Here is a 20,731-nt window from a genome sequence, read left to right as displayed (position 1 = left end):
GGGCCCTGCGCTGACAGCCAATGTGGGGCTTGAACTCATGAACTGTGAGATCATAACCTGATGAGTTATGTTGGACACTCAACCAACTGAGCCACCCAGGGACCCCTATATTTTTTAAAATTCTAGCATTTACATTTGTCACTTTCTTACAGTTTTCAGCTCTACTAAAATTCCCCATCAATCATGATAGATTTTGTAAATTATAGTTCTTTAAAATTTCTTGTTAGATATTCTTAATATCTTTCTGTCAGTCTGATAATGCTGGTTACTTTGATTCTTGGATGTGAATTGTTTTTACTTGGTTTTTGTTTCTTTGTCTTGTACATTTCGATTGAATGCTGGACATTATACTTCGTATACATTGTACAAGTGGAGATAAGTTGTGTGCAAATAAGCATAGCTTTTTGTCTGCTGGACCAGATAGTGAATATTTTTTACTTTGCAGGCCATACCGTCTTTGAGGTATACTTTATCTGACACTAATAGATCAGATCATTTCTTTCAATTAATATTTGCATGGTATATCTTTTTCTCTTCCTTTTGCTTTTGACCTAACTATATTTTGAAGTGAGTTCTATTTGAGATTTCTTGGGGCTGGCATATAGTTGAGTCTTGTGTTCTTATCCACTCTGCAAAACTTTGAGTTTTAATTATTTACACAATTTGCAATTAATGTCATTACTGATAGATATTTTAGAGCTTAAGTCTGCCATTTTACTTTCTGTTTTCTGTTTGTTCCCTATTTTTCGTATGCCTGTCTTATTTTTCTGCCTTCCTGTAGATACTTGAACACTTTTTTAGAATTCCATTTTGATGTATGTATATACTGTTTTTGTGTGGATCTCTGTGTAGATTTGCTCTAAACAGTATACATACATAACTTGTCACAATCCAGTATTGTTGACATTTAACAGTTCAAGAGAGAAGTAGAAACCTTTTCTGTCTTTACATCCCTTTGCCCTCCCTGGTTTATAGTATAATTGTCTTAGATATTCGCTTATAAACATCAAGAACCACATCAGACAATGTTATAATTTTTTGCTGTAACTTTCAGACATAATTTAGGAAACTCAAGAGGAAAAGGAAAGTGTTGTATTTACCTATATTTTTGCTCTTTCCGTTGTCCTTTCTTCCAAGAGATTTGTTGATTGTTTTTGCTGTCTTGTAACTATTTCATGTTTAGATTCCCAAAGACTATTGACTGGGGAAAAAGAGACAAAACAGTAGGCTATTTATCTGTAAACAGAAAGATCGACATGACAGTGTAGAGAAGTGAGGTCATGTTCTGAATGAGGCACTTTTCTTGGAATTGGTAAGACCCAACCACCACCTTAAACTGTGGAAGTCTAATGATTTAGGGTGATGCCATATGGGAATACCAACAAGAGGTTAGTAAGTAAGGGCCTCAGTAAGCACCACATTTCCTCCTAGATTGATGAGTCTATGATTTATTATTTCAGTTTCTAATTGTGACTATCTGAGTTCAAAAGATTTTTACTCAAATACTGTAGTAAGTGATCAACCTGATTCTAAAGATTCTTGACAAAAATAATCAGAAAAATAATCTAAAGATTCTTGACAAATGATCTCTTTTGCATTATCTTTTCAATGTCATTATAATTTTAAAGCAGTTACTCTTGGTCTGATTAATTCTGTGTTAACGAGAAGAACACTGTGTGTGTTTTCTTTCTTTATCAGGCACAAGACCTAAATGTCATCGAAGAAGTGATTCGAATGATGTTAGAGATCATCAATTCCTGCCTGACAAATTCTCTTCACCACAATCCAAACTTGGTGTACGCACTGCTTTACAAGAGAGATCTCTTTGAACAGTTTCGAACTCATCCTTCATTTCAGGATATAATGCAAAATATCGATCTGGTAAGTGTAAATGGAGATCCCACGATTCTTTTTTGAGTGTTAAAAAAGTTGAACAAACTTTGATAAAAAAAAAAACTACATAAGTTAGAATCCCTTCTTTGAACATAAACTAGATTTGTAGTCTGTTCTGCCATAACAATTATTGTATTCCGTGTGCATTACACACACACTATTTAATAGAATCGAGATCATACTTTATACAGAATATATTCTGCCGTATTTACTTAGCATTTAGATCATCAACATTTTTCTGTGGTATCATCAATTCTTTGAAAATCTCACGTTTTAGTATCTGTGTGACGTATAAGATAACGGATGTCCCAAAAGAATATTTAACCATTATTCCATTTGTGCTCATTTTGGGTGTTTCACATATTTTATATTATTTCATAATTAATGAACAGTTTATAAATAAATCGTATTTCCCCTGTATTCAGTTATATTTTTGGTATGGTCTTAGAACTGGAATTGTACTAGTTTTTATTTTTGGAGGATATCACTATTTTTAAAACTCAACACACGCTGCCATACTACTCTCCAGAAACACTGGGCAGAAACACCTGTAAATCCAGCAACACCTGTAAATCATCTTATTTCCACGAGTGATCTACGAGAGGATTTGTCTCACTACACTCTTCTTGCAGCTTTGAGTAGTATAATTATTTTAATATTTGTCTTTTTATATCAGAAGTGGTATTTCATTATCATTTTTATGAATTTCTCTGGTAAGTATGTCTAAACACTCTTCCCAGGTTTATAACCTTTCTGTCCTTTCTAAAAATGTTTTTGCTGTAATTTCTATTGCTGTGTTAGTGTTTTCCAGTTCAGTTTGGTTCCACAACTATTTCCTTTTTTTCTCACAGATTAATCTCCTACTAATTAACTTAACATACTAGGGAAAAGCTTAAAGAAAGTAGCCAGAAAATATGTTCAGTAGTTTATCAAGCAAACCAAATACCATGAGCAGGTAGCATTCGACCCTGGAAAGCAACCAGCCTTTCCTATTGATAATTTATTTATTGTAGTAGAGCAAATGAGAAGAAAAAAATCATCCATATATAATAGGATCATCTTATTAAATGCTAAAGATATTGCATGAAAACAAACACTTCTGAGGAAACTGTGAATAGGATATTTCTTTTTTTGATTTTTTTATTTTATAATATCAGTATAACTAAAATACAGTGTTCTGTTATTTTGAGGTATACAATGTAGTGATTCAACAATTCTGTACATTACTCAGTGTTCATCATGGTAAGTGTACTCTTAATCCCTTCACACAGTTCACCCATGCCCCCACCTACCGCCACCCTGGCGATCATCTGTTTTCTCTAGATAAGAGTCTGTTTTTTGGTTTGTCTCTTTTTTCCTTTCTTCATTTGCTTTTTTTCTTAAATTCCACATATGAGTGAAACGATACAGTTTTTGTCTTTTTGTGACTTATTTCATTAGCATGATACCCTCTGAATCCATCCATGCCGTTGCAAATGGCAAGATTTCACTCTTTTTTGTGGCTGAATAATATTTCATTGTGTATATATACTCCACATCTTCTTTATCCATTCATCTGTGATGGACACTTGAGTTGTTTCCATAATTTGTTGTTAATAATGCTGCAGTGAACACAGGGGTGCATATTTCTTTTCTAATTAGTGTTTTTGTGATTCCACAACCGTTTCTTGAGTAATTAATCTGATTCACAATACCAGGCACCAGAGTAAACTGAAGAGCCAACATCCTTGTCCTTATATTACTTACATTCAGAAAACATTCAATAATTAAATTCTTTTTGTTGTTGTTTGTTTATTTTTGAGAGAGAGAGACTGAGTGAGCATGAGCAAGGGAGGGGCAGAGAGAGAGAGAGAACAGAGGATCCAAGCAGGCTCTGTGCTCATAGCAGTGAGCCCAATGCAGGGCTTGAACTCACGAACCGTGAGATCATGACCTGAGCTGAAGTCAGACGCTCAACGAACTGAGCCACCCAGGTGCCCCTCGATAGTTAAATTCTTACACGGTTAAAGTATGTGAGTTTGGTCATAAGTAAGCACAGGCACATACCCTTTTCTGAGACGTACGCCCAGAAGTGGAATTGCTTAGTAGGTAATGTGTATTATGCCAGAGTGCTTTCCGTGGGGGGCTACTGTTGACTCTCTGACCAGTGGTGTATGAGAGGTTCTGTTACTTCACATGCACTTAGTTTTGTCAGTTTTGTGATAGCACCTCATTATAGTTTTAATTTGCAATTTCTTGATGACCACCGAGGATGAGCATTTCTTCCCCCACCTCTTACGGGTTTCCGCTTTTATGAGTTTCCATTCAAATCCTTTGCCAGGTTTTCTGTTGTTTATCTTTGTGCAGATACTTGATGTGTTCTGGATTCTAGGCCTTTCTTGATGATGTGTTACATGCATCCAGTCATGGACACAGCGACAGACTTTCAGCCATAACTCTAAAACTCCTCGCAAAATGGTCAAGCAGATCAGATCAAGTTTTTGTTTCCATTCTCTTCTTGGAGACCTGCTTTCTGCCCCAGTTACACGGTGCTCTGGTTCTCCTGCCCGGTTGCAACATCTTCCTGGGAATTTCCTTCCCCTGTCTCCTTCGGCTGACTTTGGCTCCTGTGTCTTCCTCTTTCTCGGCTGACCGCGTCACGTTGGCAAGAGTGTATACTACGTAGTAGCTTTCTGGGAAAAGGGTGTACATGAAGTATATCTCATTTTAACCTTCAATTTATAGATAAAACCAGCTTAGAGAGATTTTACCTTGCTCACAGTCACATATTCTTAAAGTCATAGAGGCAGGACTCAGACCAGGCAGTTTGATGACAAAGCCCATGCCCATGTGTGAAATTACCATGCCCACCTACCGAACCCCTTGACTAAATGCTCCCACAGTTTCTCGTACACTGCCTAAAAACATCTAGTCCTATCCACAGAGATTTCACCATTTCCTTTCTCTCTCAGGATCACGTCTAATGATGTCCGATCGGTCTTTATTCCACCAGTGTTAGAACTGAGGATCCTTCTCAGTAACCAGACAGATGACATCCTTAAAAAAATATCTCAGAAGGGCCATATTGGTTTTTGAAGAGACACACGAGAACCATGCAGGGAGAACCATGCAGGAAACTTCGTTTCCTTGGAAAGATGTAAGAACCAGAGTGAAGGTGAGGAAACAGAAGGGACCTTGCTGTGCTTTCACACGGTGCGTGACCATGTGGAAATGAAGCAGCGTGTTAACTGGACATCCACCCAGCGCTCACTCTCCTGAGCTTGAGGGGCAAAATGGTCGGCCCAAGGTCACTTAGCCAGTAGGTCACTCAGCCAGGCCTCGAATCCGGGTGTTCTTACCAGAGACTCTCTATGCTTGCAGCATTCACTTGAATAACCTGACGTAAGATTTCAAACGAGCAGGTTTTCCAACAACTTTTTGTTGAATGCTGCCGTCCGAAATAGTGCAGGGCACAATGGAAGATCATTCAAAAAGCATTTTAAACTCTTTTACATATTTTGGAAAGAATGCCACGATAGAGATAAAAATAACATCCCTACTTTTTGTCTCTCTCAGCACTTTGCCTTCCCCTCCGCTGCCCTAAATGCCCCCTGAAATTTGGCTCAAGCAAGCCGTTGCTCTATCTTTTTTCGTGGAGTTAACCTTGAAAAGTGTTGGTAGACTATGAATTGCTGTTATTTTTAGCTGACAGGCAGTTCAGAGTTGATATTTTTCATTGAGACATTCAGCAATGTTGAATATCTAAGACAGGAGAGACTAACCTTGGAGCACTTTTAACTTCCATGGAAGGAGATCGACATGTGTTTCAAGTGGCCAAATTTCTATTAGCCACTGCCACATATCCTTCCCATCTAACCCATAAAATGATATGATCTGGCTGAATTAAGTAGCAGGACAATCAAATTACCGCACCAAATGAGAGAAGACATGAAAGAAATTTCATGGCTGCATATCAGTAAGGAACAGAGGCAATGAACAGTCAAGTCGTATAGTGTGGTAAAGGCAAGAACTATTTTTATCTCTGGACAGTGTAAAATTCATGTTAGATTTTGTGTGTTTCCAAACCTGACCATCCTTGCTGAGCTCCAGACTAGTGCATTCTGTTGTCTACCTAACAATCCCACATAGGGGCACCTGGGTGGCTCAGTCGGTTGAGCGTCCGACTTCGGCTCAGGTCATGATCGTGGTCTGTGAGTTCAAGCCCCGCGTCGGGCTCTGTGCTGACAGATCAGAGCCTGGAGCCTGTTTCAGATTCTGTGTCTCCCTCTCTCTCTGACCCTCCCCCATTCATGTTCTGTCTCTCTCTGTCTCAAAAATAAATAAACATTTTTAAAAAATTTAAAAAAAAAACAATCCCACAAATTTTGAACAAGGTTAAATCAGAATTCTTTTGTTTTCTTCAAAAAATGAAACAGAGTGAATCAACTCTTTCTTCTGCAGTTTTCCTGATCTCAGTAAATGACATCAATATCTATCAATTGCTTAAGGGAAAAAAAAAGGGAGGAAGAATGAGTGCTGGTTGGAATAAGGGTGGGAAATTGCAAACCAAAAGAGCACAGTCAGAGAAGGCCTGTCTCTGAGTAGGTGCATCTGAGCTAGGACTTGAAGGAGGTAGAGAGTAAGCCAGGCAGATATCTGGGGTTAGAGTGTCCCAGGCAAAGAGAACATAGGGTGGGATCAGGGTATGTCTGTGTCTCCCTCAGGAGCAAAAGGTAGGCCTGCTTACTGACCATTATAAAAGATTTGGGCTCCCTGAGCTCACGGTTCTCTTCCTATAATATAAGCTACTGCATGGGGGTGGGGAGGGGGGGGTCATCCAGCTTCTTCAAACCACCTTTGTGCAAACTGGGGCTTGCAGAACCCGTGAAAAAAGGCCAGTGCTCTGGTTGCTGCTGTTGCTTGACTAATAACTGTCCTTCATCACTGACCCAGAAATCTCCATATCCTTCCAAGATCCGCAAAATGGTAACTTGCAGGTGGGGCCAAATTCTTCAGGTCTTCACGTGGGAAAGGGTATTTCAAAGGTAGACTGATAAGTGCAAGATGTCTATTATAAACTCTAGGCCAACCACAAAAATTGAGAAAGAGAGAACTGGTCAGCCAAAGATGGAGATGAAATAAAATCATAAGATTATATTTAATCCAAAGGCAAGTTTAAAGCAAAACAAATAATAGTAGAAAGGGGTGCCTGGGTGGCTCTGTCAGTTAATCGTCCCACTCGATTTCTGCTCAGGTCACGATTCTCACAGTTCACTAAATTGAGCCCTGCATCAGGCTCCACGCTGACGGCAAGGATCCTGCTTGGGATTTGCTGTCTCCCTGTCCCTCTCTGCCCCTCCCCTGCATGTGCGCTCACTCGTGCATACACACTCTCTCTCAAAATAAACTTTTAAAAAGTCACAATGATAATAATAGTGGCACAGTGAGAAAACAGGCAATGCGATAAATTTAAATCCAGCCCTGTCAATAACCGCATTTAGTGCCTCAATTAAAAGAGAGTTTTCAGACTGGATAAAAGGTAGAATCTAACTCTGTGCTGTCGATAAGAAACTCACTGTAAGTAGAAAGAGCTAGACAGGTTAAAAGTAAAAGACTGAAAGAAGTTTGATCATGCAAGCACTAATTAAAAGAAAGCTGGAGTGACTGTGTTATCAGCAAAGTGGACTTCGGAAAAAAGAACATTACCAGAGATAAAGAGGACACCATGTAACAATAAAGAGGTCAATTTACCAAGGAGACATAACAATCCCAGATGTGGACGCACCTAACAACAGGGCTTTCAAAATACACGAAGCAAAAACTGATAGACTTGCAAGAAAAAATAAGCACATCCATAATTATAATTAGAGAATTCAACATTTCTGTCTCAATAGCTAATACAGTAAATAGAAAATGAGTAATGATACGGAAGACCCAAGCAATACTACCAACTTGATTTCACTGACAATTATAGAACATCCCACCCGTCATCATCAGTGCATCTGGAACGGTCACTGAGATAGAGCACAGACCCGAAATAAAACAAACCTCAACAAATTTTAAAGACTTGAAATCATATAGAATATGTTCTTTGACCACAAGGAAATTAAACTAGAAATCAGTAAGAAAGACATCTGGAAAATACCCCCACATATTCAGAAAGTAACAGTGCACTTATGCATCACAAAGAGGAGGTCAAAAGTAAAAAGAACCTATTTTTTTAATTAATTAATTTATTGTTTAATTTACATGCAAGTTAGTTAGCATCTAGTGCAACAATGATTTCAGGAGGAGATTCCTTAGTGCCCCTTCCCCATTTAGCCCATCCCCCCTCCCACAACCCCTCCAGCAACCCTCTGTTTGTTCTCCATATTTAAGAGTCTCTTATGTTTTTGTCCCCCTCCCTGTTTTTATATTATTTTTGCTTCCCTTCCCTTGTGTTCATCTGTTCTGTGTCTTAAAGTCCTCATATGAGTGAAGTCATATGAAATTTGTCTTTCTCTGACTAATTTTGCTTAGCATAATACCCTCCAGTTCCATCCACATAGTTGCAGATGGCAAGATTTTATTCTTTTTGATTGTCGAGTAACATTCCATTTTATATATATACCACATTTTCTTTATCCATTCATCCGTCAGTGGACATTTGGCCTCTTTCCATACTTTGGCTATTGTCAATAGCACTGCTATAAACATTGGGGTGCATGTGCCCCTCCGAAACAGCACACCTGTATCCCTTGGATAAATGCCTAGTAGTGCAATTGCTGGGTCGTAGGGTAGTTCTATTTTTAATTTTTTGAGGAAACTCCAGACTATTTTCCAGAGTGGCTGCACCAGTTTGCATTCCCACCAGCAGTGCAAAAGGGTTCCTCTTTCTCCGCATCCTCGCCAACATCTGTCGTTGCCTGAGTTGTTCATGTTAGCCATTCTGACGGGTGTGAGGTGGTATCTCATTGTTTTGATTTGTATTTCCCTGATGATGAGTGATGTTGAGCGTTTTTTCATGTGTCGACTGGCCATCTGGATGTCTTCTTTGGAGAAGTGTCTATTCATGTCTTGTGCCCATTTCTTCACTGGATTATTTGGTTTTGGGGTGTTGAGTTTGGTAAGTTCTTTATAGATTTTGGATACTAACCCTTTACCTGATATGTCATTTGCAAATATCTTCTCCCATTCTGTCGGTTGCCCTTTAGTTTTGCTGATTGCTGTGCAGAGCTTTTTATTTTGAGGAGGTCCCAATAGTTCATTTTTGCTTTTGTTTCACTTGTCTCCGGAGACATGTTGAGTAAGAAGTTGCTGTGGCCAAGGTCAAAGAGGTTTTTGCCTGCTTTCTCCTCGAGGATTTTGATGGCTTCCTGTCTTAGGTCTTTCATCCATTTTGAGTTCATTTTTGTGTATGGTGTAAGAAAGTGGTCCAGGTTCATTTTTCTGCATGTCGCTGTCCAGTTTTCCCAGCACCATTTGCTGAAGAGACTGTCTTTATTCCATTGGATATTCTTTCCTGCTTTGTCAAAGATTAGTTGGCCATACGTTTGTGGGTCCATTTCTGAGTTCTCTAGTCTGTTCTATTGATATGAATGTCTGTTCTTGTGCCAGGACCATACTATCTTGATGATTAACAGCTTTTTGATATTTCTTGAAGTCCAGGATTGTGATACCTCCAGCTTCAGTTTTCTATTTCAAGATTACTTTGGCTATTCGGGGACTTTTCTGGTTCCATACAAATTTTAGGATTGTTTGTTCTAGCTCTGTGAAGAATGCTGGTGTTATTTTGATAGGGATTGCATTGAATATGTAGATTGCTGTGGGTAGTATCGACATTTTAACAATATTTGTTCTTCCTATCCAGGAGCATGGAATCTTTTTCCATTTTTTTGTGTCTTCAATTTCTTTCATAAGCTTTCTATAGTTTTCAATGTAGAGATTTTTCATCTCTTTGGTTAGGTTTATTCTTAAGTATTTTATGGTTTTTGGTACAGTTATCAATGGGATCAATTCCTTGATTTCTCTTTCTGCTGCTTCATTACTGATGTATAGAAATGTAACGAATTTCTGTGCATTGATTTTATATCCTGCGACTTTGCTGAATTCGTGGATTAGTTCTAGCAGTTTTTTGGTGGAATCTTTTGGGTTTTCCATATAAAGTATCGTGTCATCTGGGAAGAGTGAAAGTTTGACTTCCTCCTGGCCTATTTGGATGCGTTTTATTCCTTTGTGTTGTTTGATTGCTGAGGCTAGGACTTCCAACATTGTGTTGAATAACAGTGGCGAGAGTGGACATCCCTGTTGCATTCCTGACCTTAGGGGGAAAGCTTTCAGTTTTTCCCCATTGAGGATGATGTTAGCGTTGGGTCTTTCTTATATGGCTTTTATGATCTTGAGGTATGATCGTTTTATCCCTACTTGCTTGAGGGTTTTTATCAAGAAAGGGTGCTATATTTTGTCAAATGCTTTCTCTCCTGTTGAGAGGATCATGTGGTTCTTGTCCTTTCTTTTATTGATGTGATGAGTCATGTTAATTGTTTTGTGGATATTGAACAGCCCTGTATCCCAGGTATAAATCCCACTTGGTCGTGGCGAATAATTCTTTTAATGTATTGTTGGATCCGGTTGGCTAGTATCTTGTTGAGGATTTTTGGATCCATAAAAGAACCTATTTTAGAGTTAGCAAAAATGAAAATGTAATATCAGAATTTGTGGGATACAGCTAAAGGGAAATTTATGGTATTAAATACTTCTATTAGAAAAGAAGAAAGGTCTTGAATAAATTATAAGATTACACATTAAGAAGTTAAAAAGAGTAAATTAAACCCAAAACAAGAAAAAGGAAATAATAAAGATGAGAACAAAAAAATCAGTACAGTTGAAAAAGAAAGAAAAGAAAATTGGTGATACCATAAGAAATCTCTGCCAGTAAATTTGATGACTTAGATGAAATGGACAAATTCCTTGAAAGGCCCAAACTTTCAAAGCTCACTCATGAAGACATAGATCATCTGAATAGTTCTGTATCTTTAATAGATACTGAATTAATACTTAAAAATTTACCAACAAAGAAAACTCCAGGCCTAGAAGGCTTCACCTTGAATTAATTCTGCCAAACTTTTAAGAAAGAACTATTACTATCTCAGTACAAACTCCTCCAGATAATACAAGGAGAGGATACTTCCCAACTCATTTTATTAAGGACATTATTACCCTAATGCCACTACTAGACAAAGATCTTACAAGAAAAGAAAAGTACAAGTTAGTATCACTCATAGACACAGACATAAAAATCCTCAAAATATTAGCAAATTGAATCTAGCAATGTATCAAAAGAATAATGCAGCATGCTCAATTATCATGTAACCCAGGAGTTCAAGGCCAATGTAATTCACATTAGCAGACTAAGGAAGAGAAACCAGTCATCTCAATACATGCAAAAAAAAAAAAATTTGTCAAAATTCAGCATTCTTTCATGATTTAAAAAAAACGCAGTAAAACTTTCTCAGCGTTGTACTGTTTACATTTTCTGAAAATAATAAAATGTAAATTTCTTTGAAAGAGAAAGGTCATGCATAAATTCATCAAGTAAAAATAGAAGAGTTTTAAATTGACCCTCAGTAACGTATTAAGATGATCACGTTGGACTTTAAACAGCAGGCTTTCCTGGAATTTTCAGTAGATTGCGCTCGCTACTCCTGTCTGGTTTGGTTGATCCGTAAGTTTCACATGTATTGCAGTTGTTTCCTACATGGTAGGTAGGGCACCGTTGTCACTTTATAAATGGAGATACTCAGATACACTTAATAATAATGACGGAAACTGACACTTCATGAGCACTTACCATGTGCCAGGCGTTGCTCTTTGCACTTTGAAGGTATTAACCTATTTCATTTTAACAACACCCCCATGAGGCAAGCACTGTGTTTTTCCTCATTTATAGATCAGGAAACTGAGGCATAGAGAAGTTAAATAACCTGTCTACATTTACAAGCAGAGCTAAGAATTAAGCCCAAGCATCTGACACCTGGTAGGTGCTCTCAGCTACTGCGTGATGCTGCACAGAGAGGAAGCTGAGTATCTTACAAGTCCGGTAGCTGGTAAGTATCCGAGGCAGGACCCAAACTACATCTTCTGACTCTGAGCACTTTACAGCCCACATTACCACGAGGTCTAATCTATGTAATGACACATGTTCAGTCTTCATCTTGTCCTCCAGTTACATCGCGTCTTTCTTGAAAATATCATCTATTTTCTTTGTAAATCCTCTGGAGATCTCTCCCACTGACTAGGCTGTTAACACATGTATTGATTAAAGCACAAAAACTTGAGGAAAAACTGAGAATCATTGGGGAAATACATGTATTTTACTTTTCAAAATGTGTTTATTATTGTCTTAAGAAAAAGAAAAAAAAGGCTTAGCTCTCTACTTTTACCTCTTGGAAGAATGGCCGTTTAGCAAGCAAGAATGCCTCTCTAATACATACTTACTTCTTTTTTACCCCCATCTACCCCACCAGAGCTTCTCATTTCTATAAATCTGTGTTCTAGTGATCACTCACTGGTTTCATAATAAGTGGTTAAATGTGATTGTGACGTTACTCAAAGGGTGCAGCCGATTAATCAGAACGTGACCTTGGGTAATTACTGTTCACAACTAATAACATAATTGAAGGTAACATGCTGTACTTAGATTTCAGGAATTGTAGCCAAACGTGGTGGGCGGAGGAAAACTGTACACACCCAGGGAAAAATCCCTCCCTTTGAAAAGTTGCCTTTGAGTTGCACTGACATATCATTCATTCCCATTTTCACCTTAAATATTTTATCTTCTGCAGACATTATCAGAGGGGAAATAGTTGATCATTTTTTAACAGTTTTAATGGTTGCTCTGAAAGTTGATAAAAGCCACCTAACTGTTAAAATCATCATCACTAAATTTACTGTTGTCTGCAAAATTCTAATGCAGTGGTAGGAAATACAAGCGTATATCTTTTTTTTTTTTTTAAGTTTATTTGTTTTGAATGAGAGAGAGAGAGAGAGAGAGAGAGAGAGAGAGAGAGAGAGAGAGAATCCCAAGCAGGATCTGTGCTGTAAGCACAGAGCCTAATGCAGGGCTTGAACCCCCGAACCGTAAGATCATGACCTGAGCCAAAATCAAGACGCAGATACTCAACCCACTGAGCCACCCGGGCGCCCCCGAGTCTATACCTTTGAGTAAATTGTTTCACGTTCTTGGCTGCTGTGGCAGCCTGACTCCAAATGAAACTGGGGACGAAACAAATTACACCTTTCACCCCAAATATTTTCCATTAAGAAAAGTAAGGCTTTTGTTAGTAAGAACTGCTGGAGACAACATGATAAAGTAAAGAACATCCAAGTACTGGTCTCCCTCCGGACACTGACCGGCTAACTTGGGACAAGCCTCTCTCTCTCTAACCCTGTTGAGTCATCCGTAGGACAGAGCTTTATCAGCTCCCTGGATTGTTGTGAGAATTAATTAACAGTAGAGCACATGGTCCATAGTAAACATGCAGTAGATGTCCGTTCCCTTCATTTTTGATACATAACTTATACTTCCCTTCTGGAAGTGGTAGGTTTATCATTTTTTAAGTAGCGTGAGTTTGAATGCGACAAGAGAATATCAGCTTAAAACAGACGAATGGGAGCCAGTTTGAAAAAGGGAATTTAGTTAGAAACTGAGTCTCCTTCCTACCCCGCAGCTCTCCTGGTTGAGAACGGCAGTTCCTTGAGGCCCGGAGGCAAGTCCGCACATGGTACAGGGTGAACAAGAGTGGATCACCGTTGCGTTCCTTCCCTCTGTGACCATGTGGCACGCCCATGCTCTCCCTTGTGGGCTGTGGTATGTGTATTTGAGCAGCGCACAGTCTGCTTTGCTTTGATTCTGTACGTTTTGGTCTCCCCGTCAGCAGTCTCCAAAGTGGACGGGTACCCACCGTCCATAGCAGCGTGGGAGGACTGTATCAGAGCTTTCTTTTCATCTAAAAATAAAGAGATTGAGTTTTCCCAACTCATAGCATTGCACGGACCACCCGCCAGGCTCTCCGTGTCGGCTGCAAGACTCTGGGTCTCCCGGGGAGGAGAGGGGCGGTCTCGGCTTGGAGGGCGTGGTGGGCACTCTCACCTTTCATTCACCTATAGTTCCTGGTGATGTATGGTATTCATGGTTATAAATCTGGGTTTAACTAAGTAAAGCCTCTACGATGGAGTATTGGGAAGAGTCCTGCAAAGGAGCCATAAATCAAAGGCGGTCCAATAGAAGTACACGTGACACAAAGGAAATGGCAGAGCCGAGGTCCCCCTCAACCTGGAGCAGATGCTAAATCACAGGGTGAAAACACTAACGAACCCTTCTCATCTCGCAAGAGACGGTTGCACAAAAATTGCCAAGCAGGGTGTTTGCATTACGGGTTTGTATTTACTGTGATAAGCAGTGCTCTTACTGTGACCGATACCGTATTTGCTGTTGATAATGTGAAGCCTCTGTGACACGTAAGATCCAGGACAGTTAATCATCCAGATTCATTCTAAGGATCATATTTTAATGAGTATAAAAAGGTGTTTTGTGTCTGTAGTTAGGTAACGTTTTAAACTAGCTTTTCTCTTTCACATATAAAATAGCCTATAAATGGAGATACTCAATTTTCTAGCAAATTTTTATATTTTTACGTGTCTGACTGTAAATACTTAGGCTATTCTCTTGAATAAAAAAATGACCTATAATCTTCTTAATTTATTAACATCTTGATCTTAAAATGATTTCCTAAAAAAATACTGGCATTCTTTTAGTTTTTAGTGACCAATATTAAGGTGTGTTTTTTTTTTTTAACATTTATTTATTATTGAGAGACAGAGAGACAGAGCACAAGTTGGGGAGGGTCAGAGAGAGAGAGAGAGAGAGATAAGGAAACACAGAATCCGAAGCAGGCTCCAGGCTCTGAGCTGTCAGCACAGAGCCAGACACGGGGCTTGAACTCACAGAGTGGACATCCCGACCTGAGCCCAAGTCGGACACTTAACTGAGCCCCTTTAGTGACCAATATTTAAAAGACAGTGTTATTTTCAGAGCACCTCTGTTATTAGCATCTTGCTGCATAGTTCCAACTGTGCTGTCACACAAAACAAAAACAGTTCTAGCTTGCTGTTGATTAGCCTTGTTGATCAGGGATAAGAGTATGGTGATTACATTCCGTTAATAAATGATCCCCCATACGTCATTTTAGCTGTTAGCTTCGGATTGCTTTCTCATCGGGCTTTTTTTTTTTTTTTTTTTTTTAGAGTTCCTGGTCATTAAGCCTCAAAATTGACAGATTTTAAGCTTTAGCTCTCTCTCCCCACCTTCTGATGGGTGCCACCCTCTAAATGAAATATAAATAAATGCAAGGTGAGGCTGCACACTGAAAGAGCAGAACTCCGGAGGCTTGCGTAAGCCCCAGCATGGGTCATCAGCCCGGAATATTCAGACGCTGGCTCTGACTCAGCCATCAAACGCTTTCAGAGAGGACCGTGTGCAGGAGAAGTAGAGGCGTAAGGCTGGGTCGCCTTTAGGAAATGGACCTACCACGTGAGGAAGGCAGCTTGTGCATCTCCTTGCTTAAGAAATAACACTTTGCCTTCCAGGTGATCACCTTCTTCAGCTCAAGGTTGCTGCAAGCGGGAGCTGAGCTCTCCGTGGAACGGGTCCTGGAAATCATCAAGCAGGGGGCCGTCGCGCTGCCCAAAGACAGGCTGAAGGTAAGACTGCCCAAGGACACGTGCACTTTCGTATCACTCGGTGTAAACACTAGTGTCTGGGAAGGCCCTACTCAGAGTCCTACCACTTGCCAGCACTTGGCTGGAAAAGGCTCTTTACTGCCTTCTCTACTCCATGCTCGTACGCAGAACTGTGACGTAGAGGGATTCCAACGGGTTTTTAAAAGAAAACCGCCAAAGAAGGACTAACACCTTCATACCGTGCCATGCACTGTGAATAAAGAAGCCCCTTACTTTTTTAACCCAGTGAAATGATTCAGTCTTACAAGTGTCAAGGGTTGAAGGGAAGGCACTGCTGGTGGTGGTGACTCAGCACTGGGCCACACATAGTGTTCACTCAGTGCCCTGTGGCGTTCTGAGTGTCTCGTGCCGTTAACTGCTTCGATCCTCAGAACCCTTGGAGGTGGGTGGTGTTTCGCCCGAACTTTTCAGATGGAGAAACTGAGGCACAGAGAGGTTACACGACTTACCCAAAACCATGCAGCCAGAACACTGTGGAACTGGGAGGTTCATACTCACGCAGTGTGGCTCCAAAGTCCACGCTCGGAATCCCCACGCCATTCACTGTCTGCCTGCACATAGCTCTGGAAAGAGAAGCGTCTTTTGGAAGAGGTAGGGGAAATAAGGTATCTTACGAAGGCACTTAACGTTTGCGTGTTCGGCATGTTTCCAAAGTGATCTCATGATGTGAAACTCATACCCTAAGACTAATTTTCTCCTTAAAAAAAAAAAAAAGGATATAAAGGGAGTATTTTGTGAACGTACAGCATTGTAACACATTTTAGCTTTAATACTTCTTTTCAGGGTTTGCCTCATTACCTCTAATTTTTCTAGAGCGCTCGTTCCTAAATTAACAACACAGGGCATCATAGTAGATGTTTGGCCGCCTTCATCATAGTGTTTTATCACAACCAACTTCTGTTCCAGAGTTACTGTTTGGGGGGCTGTGTTTTTAACACTATCACAGAACCACTGCTTCTGAATGCTCGAGAGAGGTTGTTGTAGGATATGAAAATATTTTCAGTTATAACAACAGAGTTTGTAAAATAATAGCGCATTAGTCATCATAACCACTTGCACAAGTTCCACCGAAAGTAAACAGCAGCGAGGTTTCTGTTTATCAGCTAAAATGGCACCACCATGTGGCAATAACATAGAAACTGATTCCAGGTCACCGGTCCCTCCAGCTTTGACTTGACTCTCTTCCTGACAGTTCTTTAAATGTAAGGAATTCATCTCGTTTCCATTCTTACATAAAGTAAGACTTCGGAGGTTTGTTGTTTTTCGAGGGTGCGCGTGCGCGTGTATGTGTGTGTGTGCGTGTGTGTGTGTGCGTGCGCACGTGCTGTTTCCAGTTTACCTGAACTACACCACGCGAACCAGTACGAAAACCCATGAAGATGGGAGTGGCTGCCTACAGGGCATGGTGGACCTTGGTGTCTCGGCTAAGTCAATAGAGAAGCGGAGCCGTCAGGAGGCTGGAGGGAAAGGGTCACAGAGGTATCTGGAGGGGGATTTGAATGAGATCAAAGAGGGGGTGCAGTGGAAGTAGTAGAAATGGGGCTGAATGAAGACGGCAGAAGGGGAGCACGTCTTGGTGACAGCGTGGTCTGGCTCTGGCCATGAGTGAGGGACTGAAGTGCTGTGCCTGCGAATGGAAGTCAGTGCGGTTGAGCCAGTTAGTGAACTGGAAGCCAGGGATGGGCTGGTCATTCGCATAAGCTTCCTAGTCCCTCAGGACGATGAGCCGTGGGTGGAGAGAAGGACTGTGAGCCAGATGCCGCGGTCAGTCAATGGCAGTAGGTGGCAGTGCACAGACGACACGAAGCTGGTACCAGCCTCCTATGGGCAGACCCTTCTGCTTAAGGGTAGAGGAATAATAGCCAGGAGACAGTAATGAAAACAAAGAGGGGACCAGCCCCACCTCCAGACCCTGAAGTCTGGAATGTAAAAGAATGAGCAGCCTCTAACTTCCAAAGGCTCCAGGGGAATCGGAGTCCCAAGGGGAGAGAGCTGAGTTTCAGGTAAAGAAGAAGTAAGGAAGGCACCTGGATGGCTCAGTCGGGTAAGCGTCCGACTTCAGCTCAGGTCACGATCTTGTGGTTCACGAGTTCAAACCCCACATCGGGCTCTGTGCCGACAGCTCCGAGCCTGGAGCCTGCTTCAGATTCTGTGTCTCCCTCTCTTTCTACCCCTCTCCCACTAGCGCTGAGTCTCTCTCCCCAAAATAAACAAACATTTATTTCTCTCCCCAAAATAAATAAACATTTTTTAAAAAGGAGGGGGGAGTAAGGAGGCAAGATTCCATGCAGGGACTGAGGATGTAGTGATACTTAACAACCATGAAATAGGGGCTCCCCAGAGCACTGTGGGGTATGGGAGCAATGTGACCGAGTATCACATTAGTAACCCAGGCGGGGTGCAGACGCAGGTGAAGTTACAGTGGGGAACCTGTAAACCACGTAAGGTGAGGAATAGAGGATGTGTAACCCGGAGAAGAGAAGACTTGAGGAAAAGGGCACACACGCGTGCGTATGCTTTCGGGATTATTCTGTAGAAGAGGAGCTGAGCAGTTCACTGTCGGCCCTAGGACAGCGGGTAGAAACTGAACCAAGACAGGTGTTAGTTCAACGTAAGAAAATGTTTGCTGACAACTTAAGTTGTTCAGCGGTCCAGACGTGGCTCCAGGAAGTCGCGAAGTACTCACAACTAAGTCTGGATGGTAAGCATAAGGGGAGTACCGGATGGCAGGGGCACTCAATCCATAACATAAGAAAAATGGCTGAAAGTTACAGGTGCGCCTGGGTGGCTCAGTCGGTTAAGCGTCCAACTCTTGATTTGGGCTCAGGTCCCAATCTCACGGTTCAGGAGTTGGAGCCCCGCGTTGGGCTCTGCACTGACATCGTGGAGCCTGCTTGGGATTCTCTCTCTCTCTCTCTCTCTCTCTCTCTCTCTCTCTCTCTATCCTCCTCTGCCCCTCCCCCGCTCACACTCTTGTTTGCTCTCTCTCTCAAAATAAATAAATAAACTTAAAAAAAAAAATGTTTTTAAGTTACAAAGGATGATCCCAAAGATTCGCAGTTAACGGTCTGGACTTCTATCTTCCAAAATTCCGTGAAGAGTTTCTGTAGAGCGGTGCCCTAGTAACATCCTCCTCCTCTTGAAAATGACTTAGAGGTGAGCACCCTGCTGCTGCCAGATAAAGTCTGGAGTCCTGGGACGGGAACCCGACACCGCGCGCGTCTAGCCCCCAGCCGCTGTTCTCCATACTCCCCTTTCCCTGAGCAGTGATCCAGCCACCAGAACGATCTCTGTGCCTCCTGCGTCTTCCTTCCTGCACGTTCAGATTTGCTTACGCAGTTCTGTCTTCCCAGTGCACCGGCCCCTCACCCCTTTGCTTTTTGCTTATCCCTCCTAAGCATTTTAAGGCCTTGCTGAGTTTGTGAACTGTTGTGAAACCTTTCCTTTTACTTCTCCTCCTACATATGCTTCCGTCCTCTAAATGCCCGCAGCATTTGCTGAGACTCCTGGTCTCTTCCACCCTGTACGTAGTTGTTCAAATGTTTTCTCTTTCCCACTCGACTCCAACTTCCTTGAGGAGTCGTGTCTTGCTCATCTGTGTCCCCTTGATGCGTGCTTCAGTGCCTTATACATAGTAGCTACCCAATAAATCTGATGAGAAGATGAGTGAAATTCCCACTTTACATGCTCTAAAGAGGAAACAGGGACTCGTTGGAATTCAAAGGTTCAGGAGTAACATTTTTTTATCTCCAGACCTGCTTTTCGTATTTTTATTCTACCTTCCTCTTCACAATTTTAATTCATTTAACTCTTTCTCCGTGTATGTGTCAGGCACCATACTAGACTGTAGGTAGATACAGCCTTGGACAAAACAGATAAAAATGGCTGCCTTCATAGAGTTTATTTTTTGGTGGGGGAAATGGACAACCAGATAAATAAGTAAAATGTTTGCTATTCTAGGTAGCAGTAAATGGGAGGGAAAATATAGAGGAGGAGGAGAATACACAGCATTGGGAAGAAAGCAGTTTTGGATGGCATGGCAGAATATTGTTGAATCAGTGCTGCTTTGCTGTTTTTTGTTTTACATTTTCTTTTAAAATAATTTTAGACTTACCAGAAAAGTTGCAAAAACAGTAGGTATAGTTCATATAAGCCCTTCATCCAGGTTCCCCTAATGTTAACAGCACATATAACTCAAGTACGATATCAAAACCAGAAAATTGGAGCGCTAGATGGTTCAGTCGGTTAAGTGTCTGACTTTGGCTCAGGTCATGATCCCATGTTCCGTGGGTTGAAGCCCTGAACTGGGCTCTGTGCTGACAGCTCAGAGCCTGGAGCCTGCTTCAGATTCTGCATCTCCCTCTCTCTCTGCCCCTCCCCCACTCCTCTGTCTCTCTCTCTCTCTCTCTCTCTCTCAAAAATAACATTTAAAAAAAATTTTTAATTAAAAAAACCCCACAAAATTAACATGAGTATAATACTATTACCTGAACTACAGACCTTATGTGAATATTACTATTTTTTTCCTCCTAGTGTCTTTATGCTGCTCCCCAGTCCTATTCAGATCCCACTTTGCATTTTGCTGTCATGTTTCCTTACTCTCCTCCAGTATGTAAGCGTTCCTCAGTCTTCCCTTACCTTTCATGACCTTGACAGTATGGATAGTGCTGCTCAGTTGTTTTGCAGAATGTTCCTCAGTTTGGGTTTTTCTCATGATTACATTGAAATTAACACATATTCTACCAACCTACACATAGAAGTGATGTTGTGTCCTTCTCAGTGCATAGAATCAGGAGGTACCTGATGTTACCATGTCTCACTACTGATGATGGTTCTCCTTGATCATTTGGTTAATGTGGTGTCTACCAGATTTCTCCTGGAAAAAGTCACTGTTTTTCCCTTTATAACTGATGACTCTCTTAGGAGTGAGACTTTGCTAATATCCTGTTTCTCCTCACAACTTTTGCCCACTGAATTTATCGTCCATCAGTGGATCTTACCTGCACAGTTATTACTGTGGTGTTTACCTAATGATCATTTTGTATTTTGTTATAGAGTATAATTTAGTACTATCACTTAC

At 40.9% G+C, this 20,731-nt stretch overlaps 1 protein-coding gene across 6 annotated transcripts in view; it reads left to right on the top strand.

Annotated features, from left to right (window-relative positions):
* DYM (dymeclin) overlaps window positions 1-20,731 on the top strand; it is a 351,049-nt gene that overhangs the window by 285,495 nt on the left and 44,823 nt on the right. For all 6 annotated transcript variants that reach the window (XM_042910992.1, XM_042910997.1, XM_042910996.1 and 3 more), the window contains 2 exons: window positions 1,699-1,881; window positions 15,499-15,612. In XM_042910992.1, the coding sequence (XP_042766926.1) occupies window positions 1,699-1,881; window positions 15,499-15,612 (297 nt within the window). The remainder of the gene's footprint in view (window positions 1-1,698; window positions 1,882-15,498; window positions 15,613-20,731) is intronic.

Source organism: Panthera leo, chromosome D3 (genome assembly GCF_018350215.1).
Source record: "Panthera leo isolate Ple1 chromosome D3, P.leo_Ple1_pat1.1, whole genome shotgun sequence".
NCBI lineage: Eukaryota > Metazoa > Chordata > Mammalia > Carnivora > Felidae > Panthera > Panthera leo.
The sequence above is the reverse complement of the archived record's forward strand: the minus strand, read 5'-3'. Positions and strand labels throughout refer to the sequence as shown.